The sequence below is a fragment of the Pseudophryne corroboree genome, chromosome 12 (genome assembly GCF_028390025.1).
Source record: "Pseudophryne corroboree isolate aPseCor3 chromosome 12, aPseCor3.hap2, whole genome shotgun sequence".
NCBI classification, from domain to species: Eukaryota; Metazoa; Chordata; class Amphibia; order Anura; family Myobatrachidae; genus Pseudophryne; species Pseudophryne corroboree.
This window is the reverse complement of record NC_086455.1, coordinates 18,665,502-18,684,167: the sequence shown is the minus strand read 5'-3', so window position 1 is coordinate 18,684,167 and position 18,666 is coordinate 18,665,502. Positions and strand designations below refer to the sequence as shown.

Below are 18,666 nucleotides of genomic sequence, written 5' to 3'. Positions count from 1 at the left end.
GTTACTAGGTTACCAGTTCTTTTGGGATAAAAAAAACAACAAAAAAGTCTAAATACAACCTCTGCGTTTCTTTGCCATCACCTCCACACCCCAACACAAGCAGACACCTTACAATCACATCAGATCTCCGATAATAAAAAATAAATTCTTGCTAGATGGGATATTACCCTTAAAGCCTGGTATAGTGGCCTGGAGTTGTACGTCAGTGCTGTAATGTGTGTGTGTCAGTACATTAATAGGATGGGGACTTTTAAGCTTTGTTGGACCTATTTATCAAATGGAGAAAAGCTCTATCACCGGTGAAAAAGTTTCTTCCCTACCGTATGGGTCTATTGCCGGCACTAGCCCCTGCCCGAAAACAGGATTCACCAGGTTTTCGCCGGCAAAAGCTTGCAAAGTATAGGGTCACCTATTTCACAAGGATTGCGGCTCGACGCGTACCACCGCCGCCCTTCAGCTACGGCCATTTTAGGGCGATGACATAAATGATTGGAAAAAATGTTTTCTTATTTCAATAAAGCAGTTTCAATCGTTAATCGCATTCAAATATTAATTACTATTATTTGAATTGTGGGGGTCATTCCGAGTTGTTCGCTCGCTAGCAGATTTTAGCAGCATTGCACAGGCTAGGCCGCCGCCCTCTGGGAGTGTATCTTAGCTTAGAAGAATTGCGAACGAAAGATTAGCAGACTTGCGAATAGAAAATTCTTAGCAGTTTCTGAGTAGCTCCAGACTTACTCCTACACTGCGATCAGCTCAGCCCATTTCGTTCCTGGTTTGACGTCACAAACACGCCCTGCATTCGGCCAGCCACTCCCCCGTTTCTCCAGACACTCCCGCGTTTTATCATGGCACGCCTGCGTTTTTCCACACACTCCCAGAAAACGGCCTGTTTCCGCCCAGAAACACCCACTTCCTGTCAATCACACTCCGATCACTTCAACGATGAAAATTCTTCGTTTGGACGTGAGTAAATCTACTAAGTTTTGAGCTAAAATACATAGCGCATGCGCACTGCGTACCATGCGCATGCGCATTTTCGTCTTAATCGCTCCGTTGCGAAAATCGGCAACGAGCGAACAATTTGGAATGACCCCCTATGTTTTATATATTTATTCATTTTTTTCTTAGCTTTATATTAGTGGAATTGAAAGCTGAAGCCTAATTAATTCTCCGTGGCTGTAACAAGCGGCGATAGAAAATCAGCCTTATCACTGCAGATTAATAAATAGGCTGGATAGAGGGGTCAAGTCCAAGCTTTGTACTGATGGGGTCTCGTGAATAGGTGGTGGATTAGGTAGCCTTGAATGTAAGAAAGAAGTTTTTGCACTTATTTCAGTATTTAAATCATCGTCAGGAGAGAAACCATTTTAGCAATGCACCCGTCACCTCTACACTGTGGTGGCAGCCATTTTGTCGACCGATATTCATGAGGATGTGGGTTTCCAGTGCCTGAAGGTGGGAAAGAGTGCCATGTTATGTGTGTGGGGGAGCGGCGTCCCCCAGAGCTCGCATTCACCTTGCGTCCAACCTTTTGTAATCACTGCTTGTCCGATGTATGGACTGTATTCTTGTGCTGTTCTTTCTCACGGTCTACACCTTGTACATCTAGCACACATGTCACTAAACTGGTCATTACAATAGCAGTAACAACCGGAGCAATCAGCGTTTGCGCAGTAGTAATAGAAGTACAATAAGATCATTTGTTCTGTGACGGCAGCTCTGGTCACCGGTGACACCTCTCCTGCTGTCTCTCTCTCCGCAGGATTCTGGTTCCCCATTTTCCAGTGTGTTTCCAGGAGTTCCTTAGAGGAGGTGAATGAGGAGGAATGTGATTCGTCCAGCAAGCCGTTCCCCCAGGAGGAGGCCTGTAACACCCAGCACTGTCCAGCATTGTAAGCACAAACACAGTTACTGTAAGATGTGTCACCTGGAACCGCCAGCAGCCGACCTAACCTCCCGACAGGGAGTGGCACAGCCGGCTCTGCCAGTCTAATAGCTGCATTTGGGTCATACTGTGATTATTGATGCCAGCCATATTTGTTATATAGATTTGCTCTTTCTCAAGGCACTACAGGTACATAATATGGGGCTCATGATATCTTCAATAATGTCATGTTTGATTCCAACCGTGGAGAGACCTGTGTGCAGTTTGGAGCCAACTTTCTACATTCGGAGGGAGGTTGGTTGGCAGATGACTCAGTGGGGCTGGGCGCCTCTCCAGAGTATGCCAGCGGCCGGAATGGGCAGTTTGCTTCACTAGCGTGGCCTTCGCAGCACCCATGCGGGGTCGTGGTGGCTAACATTAAATCGGTGGCCGGAAACGGTACCAATTTTTATTTAAAAAAAAAAGTGGTCAGTAACGCGGATCCCCTGCACCTGCCCTGCTACATTGAGATCAATGTGCTTCTGACTAAATTTGCCCCTTGTGCGTGCGTGCATGTATATGTATGTGCCTGTGTCATATTTGCCTTCTCTCCTGGAAGACTCTGGTCACCCTTCTGCATCCTACCCGCTTCCATCCCCACTGTGGCCACCTGCATCTCCCGCCAGCCCGCACATGTGTGATAAGATGGCTGCACATCTGCAGTAGACAAGCCGCAGCCGGAGCCGGCAGTAAAGTGTGTGTGTGTGTGTGTGTGTGTATCTGTGTGTATGCGTGCCTTTTGTTGTAGGAAAAGAGTTTGATTATACTCTCCACTGGGCAGGGGCTGTGGTAAATGAACAAACAATGGGGCATATTCAATTGGGGGCAAAATATTGAAAAATCCCGCAGCCGCCAGGTTTTTCCTATTCATAAGCAGCAAATGAAATCAGCTGCAGTGTTTCCCCAGACACCCCCAGTGCCGGAGTGTTGCCAGCCGAGCTCTGCAGACAGAGGAGCATTCGGTGAGTACCGCCTGTTCCAAGACATCCCCCTTTTTTTTTTTTTTTTTGCTCCCCTGCGGGTTTCGGCTTCAAAAAATGTCATGGCCAATTTTTTTTTTTTAATTGAAAACCACTGGTATCAGGAGCGTGCATACCTGCGCTAATTCAAAACTGGTCACGTGGTCCGTGTAAACATTCGTGGTCAAAATCCCGCAGCCAATTGAATATGCCCCATTGTCTGATTGCATTGAAGCACTGTGTGTTATGTGTGATGCTGCTGTTACGCACAATATGGAGAGGAGGGAGAGCTACAAACAATGTAAATGTGCGCACATCGCCCCCCAGTGGATGGTCTTAATACTACCGTGTACTGTACAATATAATTGCGGTGTTGGATGATCTTCAGCCATAATAAATGATTCTTATTGGGGGGGAAATGTGGCCAATGATACGCTAGGGTTGGGAACTGGAACCCCTGTAGAGGACCCACCCAAACACAGAGAGAGCATGGAAACTACACATAGGTAGTAATCTGGCAGTACTCGCACTCATGGTACCAGCGCTGTGAGGCAGCAATGCTTACCACTGAGCCATCATGTTGCCATGACTATGAAGCAAGCAATGGCTGTATAATAATTGCTGGCATTCTTCCAGTGTTAGAGATTTGTGACAATGGACAGGTAACTCGGTACAGGACACAATGGGGGAATTTATCAAGCAGCATTTCAGTCACATTGACACTTTATGGTGAGATTTTGGGCAATAGATTTATCAAAGCAAAACAGCCATTTACTATGCTGACCCTCGTCAAATCGTCATTATCATTTTCTTTTCCAATAGATACCTGCAAATAGCCGTATACACTAACCTGTGGCTACAAACCGCAGGAGGCTCCACCGGGGGAAAACAAATCCTCTTTATTATTATAAGTGCTATTTGTGCATATCTTCTCTTAAGCCGACCCTGGTGCCTCCCTTATTATTCTAAGTAATACTTATTAGAAGTCTGGGTTGTTGTTTTTTTTAATTATCATTATAAGCGCTATCTGAGCCCACTTATTATAATAAATAGGGCACCGATTTTTTAGATAATAAAAGTACTCTCTGCCCCCTTATAATATTATAATGAGTACTACCTGTACCCCTTTAATATTATATGTACTATCTGTGCCCCCTTTAATATTGGAAGTACTACATGTTCCCCCTTTATTATTGGAAGTACTACCTGTGCCCCCTTTAATAATGGAAGTACTACCTGTTCCCCCTTTAATATTGGAAGTACTACCTGTTCCCCCTTTAATATTGGAAGTACTACCTGTGCCCCCTTTAATATTGGAAGTACTACCTGTGCCCCCTTTAATATTGGAAGTACTACCCCCCTTTAATATTGGAGGTACTACCTGTGCCCCCTTTAATATTGGAGGTACTACCTGTGCCCTCTTTAATATTGGAAGTACTACCTGTTCCCCCTTTAATATTGGAAGTACTACCTGTTCCCCCTTTAATATTGGAAATACTACCTGTTCCCCCTTTAATATTGGAAGTACTACCTGTTCCCCCTTTAATATTGGAAATACTACCTGTTCCCCCTTTAATATTGGAAGTACTACCTGTGCCCCCTTTAATATTGGAGGTACTACCTGTGCCCTCTTTAATATTGGAAGTACTACCTGTTCCCCCTTTAATATTGGAAGTACTACCTGTTCCCCCTTTAATATTGGAAGTACTACCTGTGCCCCCTTTAATATTGGAAGTACTACCTGTGCCCCCTTTAATATTGGAAGTACTACCCCCCTTTAATATTGGAGGTACTACCTGTTCCCCCTTTAATATTGGAAGTACTACCTGTTCCCCCTTTAATATTGGAAGTACTACCTGTTCCCCCTTTAATATTGGAAGTACTACCTGTGCCCCCTTTAATATTGGAGGTACTACCTGTGCCCTCTTTAATATTGAAAGTACTACCTGTTCCCCCTTTAATATTGGAAGTACTACCTGTGCCCCCTTTAATATTGGAAGTACTACCTGTGCCCCCTTTAATATTGGAAGTACTACCCCCCTTTAATATTGGAGGTACTACCTGTGCCCCCTTTAATATTGGAAGTACTACCTGTTCCCCCTTTAATATTGGAAGTACTACCTGTTCCCCCTTTAATATTGGAAGTACTACCTGTGCCCCCTTTAATATTGGAAGTACTACCCCCCTTTAATATTGGAGGTACTACCTGTGCCCCCTTTAATATTGGAAGTACTACCTGTGCCCCCTTTAATATTGGAAGTACTACCTGTTCCCCCTTTAATATTGGAAGTACTACCTGTGCCCCCTTTAATATTGGAAGTACTACCTGTGCCCCCTTTAATATTGGAGGTACTACCTGTGCCCTCTTTAATATTGGAAGTACTACCTGTTCCCCCTTTAATATTGGAAGTACTACCTGTGCCCCCTTTAATATTGGAGGTACTACCTGTGCCCTCTTTAATATTGGAAGTACTACCTGTTCCCCCTTTAATATTGGAAGTACTACCTGTTCCCCCTTTAATATTGGAAGTACTACCTGTGCCCCCTTTAATATTGGAAGTACTACCTGTGCCCCCTTTAATATTGGAAGTACTACCTGTGCCCCCTTTAATATTGGAAGTACTACCTGTTCCCCCTTTAATATTGAAGTACTACCTGTGCCCCCTTTAATATTGGAAGTACTACCTGTGCCCCCTTTAATATTGGAAGTACTATCTGTTCCCCCTTTAATATTGAAGTACTACCTGTGCCCCCTTTAATATTGGAAGTACTACCTGTGCCCCCTTTAATATTGGAAGTACTACCTGTGCCCCCTTTAATATTGGAAGTACTACCCCCCTTTAATATTGGAGGTACTACCTGTGCCCCCTTTAATATTGGAAGTACTACCTGTTCCCCCTTTAATATTGGAAGTACTACCTGTTCCCCCTTTAATATTGGAAGTACTACCTGTTCCCCCTTTAATATTGGAAGTACTACCTGTGCCCCCTTTAATATTGGAGGTACTACCTGTGCCCTCTTTAATATTGGAAGTACTACCTGTTCCCCCTTTAATATTGGAAGTACTACCTGTGCCCCCTTTAATATTGGAAGTACTACCTGTGCCCCCTTTAATATTGGAAGTACTACCCCCCCTTTAATATTGGAGGTACTACCTGTGCCCCCTTTAATATTGGAAGTACTACCTGTTCCCCCTTTAATATTGGAAGTACTACCTGTGCCCCCTTTAATATTGGAAGTACTACCCCCCTTTAATATTGGAGGTACTACCTGTGCCCCCTTTAATATTGGAAGTACTACCTGTGCCCCCTTTAATATTGGAAGTACTACCTGTTCCCCCTTTAATATTGGAAGTACTACCTGTGCCCCCTTTAATATTGGAGGTACTACCTGTGCCCTCTTTAATATTGGAAGTACTACTTGTTCCCCCTTTAATATTGGAAGTACTACCTGTGCCCCCTTTAATATTGGAGGTACTACCTGTGCCCTCTTTAATATTGGAAGTACTACCTGTTCCCCCTTTAATATTGAAAGTACTACCTGTGCCCCCTTTAATATTGGAAGTTACTACCTGTTCCCCCTTTATTATTGGAAGTACTACCTGTGCCCCCTTTAATAATGGAAGTACTACCTGTTCCCCCTTTAATATTGGAAGTACTACCTGTTCCCCCTTTAATATTGGAAGTACTACCTGTGCCCCCTTTAATATTGGAAGTACTACCTGTGCCTCCTTTAATATTGGAAGTACTACCCCCCTTTAATATTGGAGGTACTACCTGTTCCCCCTTTAATATTGGAAGTACTACCTGTTCCCCCTTTAATATTGGAAGTACTACCTGTGCCCCTTTAATATTGGAAGTACTACCTGTGCCCCCTTTAATATTGGAAGTACTACCTGTGCCCCCTTTAATATTGGAAGTACTACCTGTTCCCCCTTTAATATTGGAAGTACTACCTGTTCCCCCTTTAATATCGGAAGTACTACCTGTTCCCCCTTTAATATCGGAAGTACTACCTGTGCCCCCTTTAATATCGGAAGTACTACCTGTTCCCCCTTTAATATTGGAAGTACTACCTGTGCCCCCTTTAATATTGGAAGTACTACCTGTGCTCCCTTTAATATTGGAAGTACTACCTGTGCCCCCTTTAATATTGGAAGTACTACCCCCCTTTAATATTGGAGGTACTACCTGTGCCCCCTTTAATATTGGAAGTACTACCTGTGCCCCCTTTAATATTGGAAGTACTACCCCCCCTTAAATATTGGAGGTACTACCTGTGCCCCCTTTAATATTGGAAGTACTACCTGTTCCCCCTTTAATATTGGAAGTACTACCTGTTCCCCCTTTAATATTGGAAGTACTACCTGTGCCCCCTTTAATATTGGAGGTACTACCTGTGCCCTCTTTAATATTGGAAGTACTACCTGTTCCCCCTTTAATATTGGAAGTACTACCTGTGCCCCCTTTAATATTATAATAAGTACGTCCTGTGCCCCCTTTAATATTATAATATTAAAGGGGGCACAGGACGTACTTATTATAATATTAAAGGGGGCACAGGACGTACTTATTATAATAAGTACGTCCTGTGCCCCCTTTAATATTATAATAAGTACGTCCTGTGCTCCCTTTAATATTATAATAAGTACGTCCTGTGCCCCATAGTTGGGCAGTATGCGTGAGACCTTTTTAGACCATTTCCACTCCGAGCCTGTAAAGTCCCCCCAATGCTGTTGTGCCACTGTAGCTGATGTGCTGCTACGTCAGTAATAAACCACTGTGCAGAGCTTCTCCCTAGTCATTCTGCCATATACAGACTCTCCCTGTGCAGTCAGAGTATATTAGATGCTCTGTGCTGGAGCTGCCTGACGCAGCACTTGGATTGGACGCTGCCGGACTGCGAAGCCGCGCTGCTTTCTTACAGCCTTGGACACAGGTCCACAGAGCTCACCCTCCCATACGCTGTAACTCTGAGTCACAGTGGAAAAGGGATTTGCATTGCAGTAGCGAGCATGACGTTTAGTAATGACCGTCTTCCCAGTTGGCTCTGTTGTTACATAGTTTTTATTCAAGATCACTTTGCTGCGTGTAAGTAAATGGAGAGAATAAAGCTGTATTGTTGCTGGATTATTTACTGGCTACAGCGGAGCTGGCAAAAGCCACTGTTCTGTAGCCCTGGATGTCCCAAGAGCTTCCATAGGTTTTATTGACCTCATTGTATAAACAGTACAGCATAGTACTAGATCATGTAGCTCCATCTGCCCCATTGGTCATCGGAACCTGATGACGGTTACTTAAGTCTGTATTACTATCCTTATACTACTATAGATCTATAGACAGATACCGCCAAGAATTAAAGCCAATAATACTACAGGTTATGAATGCTTCTGTACGTGCCGCCATCATCAGACTCTTCCAGGATCCAGTGAAGATCTGGATGGCAGACCCAAAGGAAAGATGATTTGATGAGCAGGAGGAGACCGGAACTTTGACTGTTGGGGGGAAATATTTCCATACACACCACACTTCCTGTCTGTAAGGTTACTGTATGTGCTGAATACCTGCTATAAAGACTTATTAAGTTCTATTAAGACTTATTAAGTTCTATTATTAAGAACTTATTAAGTTCTATTGAGATGGGTCAGGTCTCCTCTAGCATTCCAAGGATCCCTCCAAACACTTCATTACTGCCCCAGACCACGCCCTGCACTTAATTGTAAGTCTCTGGATAGGGTAAATATAGAACAGACAGTTGCCAGGTGAGGAATTAAAATATTCATCACTTGTAGGAGGCCGCCTTTAGCATGGAGATCTGAGAACATCACATGGTGGACCTCTTATAATGTATAATCTATATATAATCCTTGTCCTCCTTGCAGCTGGGATGTCGGCAACTGGTCCGTCTGCAGCAGGACTTGCGGCGGTGGAATCCAACATCGTCAGGTTCTCTGTCGGCAGATGTATGCAAACCGGACCACCATGGTCCACCCTCAGAGGTGTGGGAATTTGGTGAAGCCGAATGTCACCCAGACATGCCACCAACGTATCTGCAGCCACTGGGAGATCCAAAGCAATTGGAGTACGGTGAGGACCAGAATGCATTTCACCTCTCCTGTATTCCCACTGTGATAACCATTCCGCGTAGTAAAGTTGGTTGTAGCAGACACTTTGACTAAGACCTCCCCTGGGGTTTATAGTGCTTGCCCGAAATTAGTGAGGAGGAGTAACAGGAACATCTGCTTTGATGGGTCAAAAAGCTGAAATACCAAAGGAGAGCACGACCTGCAAACTGGCAGGAACATTGCTTTATTTTTGACTCGCAATAAGAAAATTGCAAGATGTCACTCAGATGTGTGAAAGTTTAGTCTTCTGTGCTCTAGTCCTCCTCTGACCTCTCGATGTGATGCTTGTCACGTCAGGTTTTAGGAAGCTTATGGGGCAGCGAGATTGCAGGATAACTATAGATGTATCAGACAGTTCATTATAATTCAGGTATAGTATGTAACTTGGTCATTTATACTCCATGTTCCCTCTAATACGAGAGTTTTGGAAATGACAGCGTTAAAATGGAATGTTCTAGCGGCAGTGGCGTAAGTTCAGATTAGGAGTCTTAAGGCGAGATAGGTGTTGGTGTTGCCCGGTTTCGGGGGGAGAAATTGTCCCATTAGTTAGATGGCTTGCTGTTTATCTGTATGATATATAACCGTGTCATCCATATATGAATACCAGTCCTTCATGGTCTTCTGATTGCTCCACATAACTTGACCTGTCGTCATTGTAATTGATTCTGCAGTGCTCTGTCATGTGCGGCGTTGGGCAGAGAACCCGTCATGTGAGATGCATCAGTAACCAAGGAGATGTCATCGGGGAGGTAGAGTGCAGCAACCGCCTCCGACCTAGGACCAACGAGGTCTGTGACATGGGTCCGTGTGTCCGAAGCTGGTTCCACAATGAATGGAGCTCCACAGTAAGTCTTCTCCAACTTCAGCCTTCTCTTGTTCTGCTGAAGAAGTGGGCTGGTTGTGACATGTTCTCATTGGTTGGGATGTTGGAATAGAAAAGTCCAGAGTTGGGTCTCACTGGGCCACTGTATCACACTGGAGACTGGGAGTATGTCCCAATACTCCCGGCTTCTTGTATATGTTTCACTTCAGCCGGTGTGTCTTGCTTTTACAGTGCTCCTCAGAATGTGGGCCTGGAATCCAGCGGCGCTCGGTCTTCTGTCTCTCTAGTTCTGCCACAGACGAGTCCCAAGAAAGCTGCACAGGAACCAAGCCTTCAGACATGCGGGTGTGCAACAGTGGTCCCTGTGAGCGCACAGTAAAGTGGTACGCGGGCCCTTGGTCTCAGGTAAATGCGTCATCTTCGTTCGAGACGCAACTGTAAAATAACAGCTTTGTCTGCATTCTGGAAAAAGAAGAGGTGTAGGAGCTGCTGCTTCTCATTGCCTGGTGTCTCCTCTTCTCCAGTGCTCAGCCGACTGTGACGAAGGCTCGCAGAGACGCGATGTGATCTGCGTAAGCAAGCTGGGGACGGAATTCAACGTCACTGACCCGTCGGAGTGCGCCAGTTTTGAGAAACCCGCCGGCCTGCAGTCCTGCAACTCCGGACCTTGCGGCTCACGCTGGTTCACCACGCCTTGGAGCTCCGTGAGTGGTGCCAATGTATTAGATCAGCTCCATCGTAATAAAAAATTACTGTATATTATGGCACAGTGGAAGCCATTGTATCAGCGGGTTCACTACGGCTGGCCGGCGGTCGGGCTCCCGGCGACCAGCATCCCGGCGCCGGGAGCCCGACCGCCGGCTTACCGACAGCTTGGCGAGCGCAAATGAGCCCCTTGCGGGCTCGCTGCGCTCGCCACGCTACGGGCACGGTGGCGCGCTACGCGCGCCACACTATTTTATTCTCCCTCTATGGGGGTCGTGGACCCCCACGAGGGAAAATAAGTGTCGGTATGCCGGCGGTCGGGCTCCCGGCGCCGGTATACTGAGCGCCGGGAGCCCGACCGCCGGCAAACAGAAGACCACCCGTATCAGCGCCCTCTACCATTACTATTAGAGACCAAATAAACACAGCAAGTCAGACGTACAGTATATAATAACTTGATGCTACATGATAATACCGTCCTCTTGCCGACAGTTGATGCCAATCTTGTTCCCTCCTCCCCCAGTGCTCGCAGTCCTGCCTCGGTGGTATTCAGGTGAGAGAGGTCCGGTGCCTGTCAGCCGACAAGAGCTCCAGTCAGCTCTGTGACCTGGACTCCAGGCCGGATGAGAAGAGAGCGTGCAACACGCAGCCCTGCTCCGCTGTACTAGGTGAGGAGAGGGAGGAAAACACCCAGCCTTGATCTGACATTACCTTGCAGGCCTCTCCAGCAGCTAAGAGGTTAATAAACAACCGTGAATGCTTTGCAGTGCGAGAAAGTATCCGTGACAGCCCAAATGTGAATTGCCGCTGCTCGTGTCAATGTAACAAGGCTGCAATTAATCCTAACCGTAATACAGCAGGGCTGTATTTGCTGTGAACTAAACCCTGTGTCACTGCACATGGCTGTTCCGTGTTAATGTTCTATGGCTGGATTATAGACACAATATGGCCGGGTTAGAGTAGCGCCTAAGCACACTTGTGCAGTGGGTGTGGGTGCAAAATTGCACAAATGCACCAGTCTCACCCGTACTTAGAGTTAGATGCATCTTGGCTTGGCATTGCGGGTGATCGCATACACGTTCAGTACAGTACGGCCGCAGGTTAGGCAGTTTTGGAGGTTGTGTGTGCTCCATGGTAATCTGTACGCTAGGTTTAAGGCTGCTCATAAGAGGTGTGCAACTCCAGGGAGCAGATGTGTCTCTGCTCATACACAGTAAATCAGACCTGCCCTGTGGCATGTCATAACGTTCTAATGTTAAACCAGAAACAGTCCGGTCAGCATGGGGCAAAAATCCCTGGGGGCATCGGGCCTACAAAAACATGTGCCAGGGGCAACTGCAACTAGCCCCGTCCTAAGATGCACTTAGACTCTTAATCGTATGCAATCAAAAATAGATTAAGTGCCATTGTAAGACTACAAGTTGCAGCGAGCCTTCGGGCACGTTATGATAGTGACCACTTAGTAAATTTTAGCTCCAAGAGTAAATCACCTTTATATCAAACGTTTAGTGTAATCCAGTATATAGGTCATTTTCTCTATAGAATTAAATTCCAGGTTGAGCACACATCGCAAACCATGCATGAAACATAAGAACTGCATGTAATATTGGCATGTTAATTGTATCGGCCAGCTCCACGTGAAACGCGTAGTGTTGTCTGCTGTTCTCGCACAAAGAGACGAGCGTGATTGTATTGTCTACTCCCAGCTCAGATATTTCTCTCTTCCATCCAGATGAGAACTGCAGAGATCGATATCACAATTGCGCGGTGGTGGTCCAAGCCAGGCTGTGCGTCTACGCCTACTACAAGCAAGCCTGCTGCTCCTCCTGCTCCCACTCTCTGCAACGATCCAGGGCGTCCGAGAGCCGATAGCAAGCACCCCGCCCCCTGCCTCACCAGATTCTATATTTTATATATTCAGAAGAGACCGTATTTATTAACCTCTTAAGTGCTGGTTCAGCCTACGACACTTTGCATTTGTGTAAGCCGCACCAGCAGACAAGTGGTGAAAGACTCAATTGTATATTTGCTTTTACGTCCGCCGCCTTCCCCATATCCTGTGTCGTGCTAAATAACCAAACTCGTAAACCCGCTGTCTAATCCACTTCAACTGTGACGTATAGGTCATGACCGATACAAGTCATTGTCATGCCGATACTGTATCTTCAAAATAGGAATCATGGGAAAAACGCAATGCTGTGGTGATGCCAATTTTGGATCGTGGTTACAATGTAATCAACGCCCACATGAACCCAAATACAATAATTGTCCGGTACCCGAGACAGCCTATAGCAACCATGTATTAGCGACAGACTATATGTCGCCTCTTAGCTTCTCTTCCAGTTTCCTGAACCAGAAATATTTAACATTTATCACATAAGTGTGTAAATATTAATTACAGCCCCTCGTAATTTGCACAATTTTTCTATGGAGTAAACGTTGCTTGTGTTGTGACCGCCTTCTCCACAGCGTTATGGTATTTCCGTTCTACAGTACTTATGTGATGGCTTTGTTGCTAAGACTTGTGGACTTGAGAAATATTAGCCTCCATCTTACATTTACTTGGTCACATGACCAGGACGAGGCACAGAGTGTGCTAACAAGGAACATCACCATGGTGCAAGCAGCTTCTTCGGTCTGACGCCAGATGTTTCTCCTCAGCATTGGTGACAACTGCACCGAACTATTGGCGTTTTTACGAGGATTGCTGTCACGATTGATCCACATTGATCGATAGGAGAATGTGATTAATTGCCAACTGAACACATTAATTGCCAATTCAAAGGGCACCTGCCTCCTACACACAGAGGAGGCAGACATCTTGTGCCCTGAGAGAGTCTCCAGGAGAATGAAGCCTATCAGCTCAGAACCAAGTCCATTTGTTATATATTTATGAGGCCTGGCCAGTATTCGTTAGAGACTGGTTTCTATTCAGTTGATAGGCATCATTCACTTGACCAATTGTTCAGCCCACAAAATGGCTGCCTCCGCTGTGTATAGGCAACAGTTGCACTTTAATTAATCAGGGACTTTAATGATGGTGCTGATCCCTCCTCTCTCTCTCTCTCGGGTTGACGCATCAAGCAGCGAAGAAGTGGAACAGTGGAGAAGTTGCCCATAGCATCCATTTAGCTTTGAGGTAGCATTTTTCAAGTACATTCTAAAAAATCATAGGTATAAGCCGATTGGTTGCCATGGGCAACGTCTTCACTGGTGTACTTCTCCACTCTTTGCACTGCTTGACACATCAACCACTTAGTTTCTCTCACGATATCTAAAGTATGTCTATTTTATTTTTCTTAACGACCTGTGTCTGAGCAGTGAAAGTCAAAATCTCCTTTGAAAGTAGACCTGTAGCGTCGCCTACACACAGTAAAGCCGGCTATTTCGTTGGGCTGAATTAATATTCATGAGGCCGTAGGTTGTCCAGTCACAGGGAACAGTGCCTCATGAATGTAAGCTGTTGCAGGAAAGTGTGCGTGATGATGCAATTCTGACATCGTGGACCTGCCCTTTCTCAACCATACTGCAATTACGGGCATTGTGAAGTGGGGGTTGGGGCCATAATTCAGTGTTACCGCCCCCTTTCGCTCAGTAAGAGGGCGGGTGGTGGCTGGTTCCGGGAGGCTTGCCCACTCTTCCAGGCAGCTGGGAGCATCACCTGATTTCACAAGAGCCTCACAGCTGTACCGGGAGAGTAGGCAGTATGTTTTAACTTCTTACGCTCAGTACAGTTTAGGTGCAATCAGTTTTAATGTACTTTTATCAGGGTATTAGGTAACAACAATATTACATGAAATGCCCGGCAAATATTAACAGTAATATAGTGGTGAGAATTGCATCAGATGATATAATCAGAGGAATTGTACCGTGCAGAGGGTCCGTACTGAAAAACAGGCACAAACACTTAGAGACCGATGTTTTAAACCTGGGAGTGACCCTGACCTCTCTGTTGCTGTAGCTGTGTGGCTGGCCTCATACAATGCAATATTACCTCTACTGAGAAACCATTAATAGTGCCAAAGCCACCATGTCCCTCAGCTGACTGTGCTACGGGTGGTCTTCTTATCACGGCAAAAGCCAGCAGTTTCCATGACTAACAAAACCATCCTGTCTGTTACTCAGTCACTGCCAATGATTAGACTCCACCATTTCACACTGTGAGCCCAATTCAGATGTGCTCGCAGCGGCCGCTGGTTTCAGTTTGCAGTATGCATGCCTGCCGATGGTTACCCTGACTTTCAGTGGGCGTTTTTGTGAGGTAACGGCGATGGATGACCAGACGCATGACGCTGACAGTAGCTGCGGCCAAAAAAACGCAGTGACACTAACCCAGGAGGCCATGTTCAGATGGCAAAATTGCACATGACACCGCACTGGTGCAATATTCGATGTTGCGACTGATGGTTGCACCTTAGTACGCGCTGCAACAGAATAGTGCAAAGACGCAGACACCGTTGCAGAAGAACGGTGCGGCAGAGTCTGCATGCACCTCTGAATCATGTATTTCCAGACCTGCACAAGGTTCTCCCTGGTCACACGTGCCATGTATGTGCTGTGGCATGTGCTTGAACAGATATGTGCGTTTCCATGTTCTTTACACATTTCTCTTCACCCTCTCCCGTCATTGAAAGGGTTACCTCTGTCACACGTACTTGATATGCCCTGACAATACCTTGGTGCCACCACCTGTATAATATGTGTATTACCAGAACAGTTACCCACAGTGCACCGTGGTAACACCACCATTTTGTTACACTATTTCTTGTATGTATATACAGCACACTGTGAAGACTAGATCAGACTGTAGGGTCTGTAAGAAATTAGTGATGGGGCTGGTTCTCTATCACCCCTTATCACAGAGATAGAAAACCACCTATCGCCATGACTTACCATTAAAGCCTTACTAATACAGCTGAGCTGCCTCGGAGATAATGGCTGCCAGTGGTAATAGCTTACCACTGTGCTGGGCCGGTCTGAGGGGGATCTGTGCACGTGTGACCCGGCTAGCCAGCTTGCGTATGCAAGGGTGAATTGAAAGCCCAGATTTTCAGTTTGACTTGTTGCAAAATAAAACGTATGTGATCCGGGTCACACAGGCTTCTCTGCCCCTTGAATGGGGAAGCATTTGTTGGCCAGACTCAGTGAATCGTCTGCAGTGGGGTCTACCGCTAGCGATAAGACTGCTATCACCAGCTATGATCCTTGTAGATTTCCAAACCTTCCAAAGACGGCGTATGGGTGGTGCCCATAGGCACCAATCAGCTTCCAGCTATCATTATATCTAGTATATTCTATAAAATGAGAGCTGAAATTCGATTGGTTGCTATGGGCAACACATCCAAGTGTCCTCTTTAAAAAGTTTGATAAAACTCCTTCAGGGCTTTTCTCAGTTTAATAAATAGAGCCCTATGTGTCTGAATGATGTCAGACTTTCCTTAGCCCCAGTGTGAGAGGGATGTGAAATACATTACATTGAGGTATAAACTGTGGTCCCCAGAGTAGAATGTAAATAAATCGGGAAGGCTGCACAACGTGGGAGGATGTCGGTCATCTTGTGAGTGGCAGCCATTTTCTGTATGGTAAGAGGCTGTTTTGTTTAGTTTATTCAAGTAGCAGTTCTGGTATAGAAATGGGTGTACAGTAAATCCACAACACACTGTTAGGGCCAAAACGCCTTGTGATATAACAAGGCTCATTTCTAGTCATCCCTGCCTGCTGCAGGCTATGTGTCTTCTAAACAGGTGTGTATGGTTACACTCACAGAAAGTGACAGTGGTCACATGACATCCACAGCCTTTTATGTCATGCCTGGCTGAGGGACACCGTAATAGTCATTATGAATCAATACTTCCCTGATACACTGCAATAGAGGATCATAAGCATAAAAATGGCTCTCTGGTGTCTAACCCATTCAATACACCTAGAGAGAGAAGCCTGCTGGGAGTTTCAGGTGGTGTTCTGCAGATGGTATATAACCTAGTACTGTATTTTACTGTACCCCACATTACCCCCATCCCTGGACTAGACTCACACATCAGTATTGGAAAACAGATTGAGGGACATTTATGAAAATGGGTGTACAGGTAATGGGCATAAGTTAGCATTTTATAAATAAATTTGTACTAGCAAAATGGAAGATTCAAACTAATTGCCGTGGGTAACAGATCCTTGGGGGTCATTCCAACCCGTTCGCTCGCTTCGTTTTCACGCAGCAGAGCGAACGGGTCCCTGCTGCGCATGCGCCGGCGCCTTTGTGCGCCTGCAGGACGGCCGTGGCATGACAGTGATCGCCTCTGCCTGTCAATCAATTGATGGGCGGGAGGGGGCGAAACGGCGGCGTTTGGCTGCCGTTTTGAAGGCGCGGTCCAGCCAACGCAGGCGTGGCTGGACCGAACGGGGGCGGGCTGCAGTGGCTGCGTGACGTCATACGCAGCTGCTGCGGGCCAGGAAGCAAGGAGTAGCTCCCGGCCAGCTCGCTAAAGCTGCGCTGGCCGGGAGTTACTCCTGAAGTGCAAAGGCATCGCCACTGTGCGATGCCTTTGCACTTCTGCGGGGGGGCCGGACTGACATGCGGGCCGGACTAGCCCCGTGCTGGGTGGCCCCCCGCATGTCCGGAAAGTTGATCGTAGCTGTGCAAAATTTTGCACAGCTACGATCAACTCGGAATGACCCCCCTTATCCATGGCAACGAACTGTGTACGGGTCACCTGCACACCCGTTTTCCCAACTGTCCCCCCATTGTACTTTTAAGCTTAGCAAAGGAGCATTACAAGAGTATCTAATGCTATTATTTTTTTACTCTCTGCAGAGATCCATATTTCAGCTGTTATATCTAGTATACACTTTCTGTCTGTTTTCTTGTAAATTTTAATTTATTTTTTAAGAATGAAGATTTTATGTTTTTTTTTTTCTTATGGAAAGAGATTGTAAAATATATTAAATTGTTTTTTTAAATGTGTTCTGTTTTCAGTTTGTTCTGTTCATTGTGTGAAATATGAAAATGTCTGCAACTTATTATTATTATTATTATTATATACCAGGAACTGGGTATCCTGCTGCCTTTTTTAATTTTAGAGAGTTTTTTGGTCTTTGCGCTTTGGAAAACATTTTCAAAATGAGCCACGTCATGTCAGTGGGCCGGACCTGGTCAGTTTGCTTGGCTATATAGAGCAATGGGACACAGACAAATGAGCCACGTCATGTCAGTGGGCCGGACCTGGTCAGTTTGCTTGGCTATATAGAGCAATGGGACACAGACAGATGAGCCACGTCATGTCAGTGGGCCGGACCTGGTCAGTTTTGCTTGGCTATATAGAGCAATGGGACACACACAAATGAGCCACGTCATGTCAGTGGGCCGGACCTGGTCAGTTTGCTTGGCTATATAGAGCAATGGGACACACACAAATGAGCCACGTCATGTCAGTGGGCCGAGCCTGGTCAGTTTGCTTGGCTATGTAGAGCAATGGGACACAGACAAATGAGCCACGTCATGTCAGTGGGCCGAGCCTGGTCAGTTTGCTTGGCTATATAGAGCAATGGGACACAGACAAATGAGCCACGTCATGTCAGTGGGCCGGACCTGGTCAGTTTGCTTGGCTATATAGAGCAATGGGACACAGACAAATGAGCCACGTCATGTCAGTGGGCCGAGCCTGGTCAGTTTGCTTGGCTATATAGAGCAATGGGACACAGACAGATGAGCCACGTCATGTCAGTGGGCCGGACCTGGTCAGTTTTGCTTGGCTATATAGAGCAATGGGACACACACAAATGAGCCACGTCATGTCAGTGGGCCGGACCTGGTCAGTTTGCTTGGCTATATAGAGCAATGGGACACACACAAATGAGCCACGTCATGTCAGTGGGCCGAGCCTGGTCAGTTTGCTTGGCTATGTAGAGCAATGGGACACAGACAAATGAGCCACGTCATGTCAGTGGGCCGAGCCTGGTCAGTTTGCTTGGCTATATAGAGCAATGGGACACAGACAAATGAGCCACGTCATGTCAGTGGGCCGGACCTGGTCAGTTTGCTTGGCTATATAGAGCAATGGGACACAGACAAATGAGCCACGTCATGTCAGTGGGCCGAGCCTGGTCAGTTTGCTTGGCTATATAGAGCAAT

At 46.1% G+C, this 18,666-nt stretch overlaps 1 protein-coding gene across 2 annotated transcripts in view; it reads left to right on the top strand.

Moving 5' to 3' along the window:
- Positions 1-17,499, top strand: part of ADAMTSL4 (ADAMTS like 4) — a 195,848-nt gene extending 178,349 nt beyond the window's left edge. The window contains exons 11-17 of one of the 2 annotated variants that reach the window (XM_063947136.1): positions 1,766-1,895; positions 8,768-8,972; positions 9,682-9,855; positions 10,065-10,238; positions 10,358-10,537; positions 11,062-11,206; positions 12,271-17,499. In XM_063947136.1, the coding sequence (XP_063803206.1) occupies positions 1,766-1,895; positions 8,768-8,972; positions 9,682-9,855; positions 10,065-10,238; positions 10,358-10,537; positions 11,062-11,206; positions 12,271-12,410 (1,148 nt within the window). In that variant the 3' untranslated portion in view covers positions 12,411-17,499. Of the gene's footprint in view, positions 1-1,765; positions 1,896-8,767; positions 8,973-9,681; positions 9,856-10,064; positions 10,239-10,357; positions 10,538-11,061; positions 11,277-12,270 lie in introns of both variants that reach the window. The other variant, XM_063947137.1, reaches the window with a different exon arrangement.
- The last annotated feature ends 1,167 nt before the right edge of the window (positions 17,500-18,666 follow it).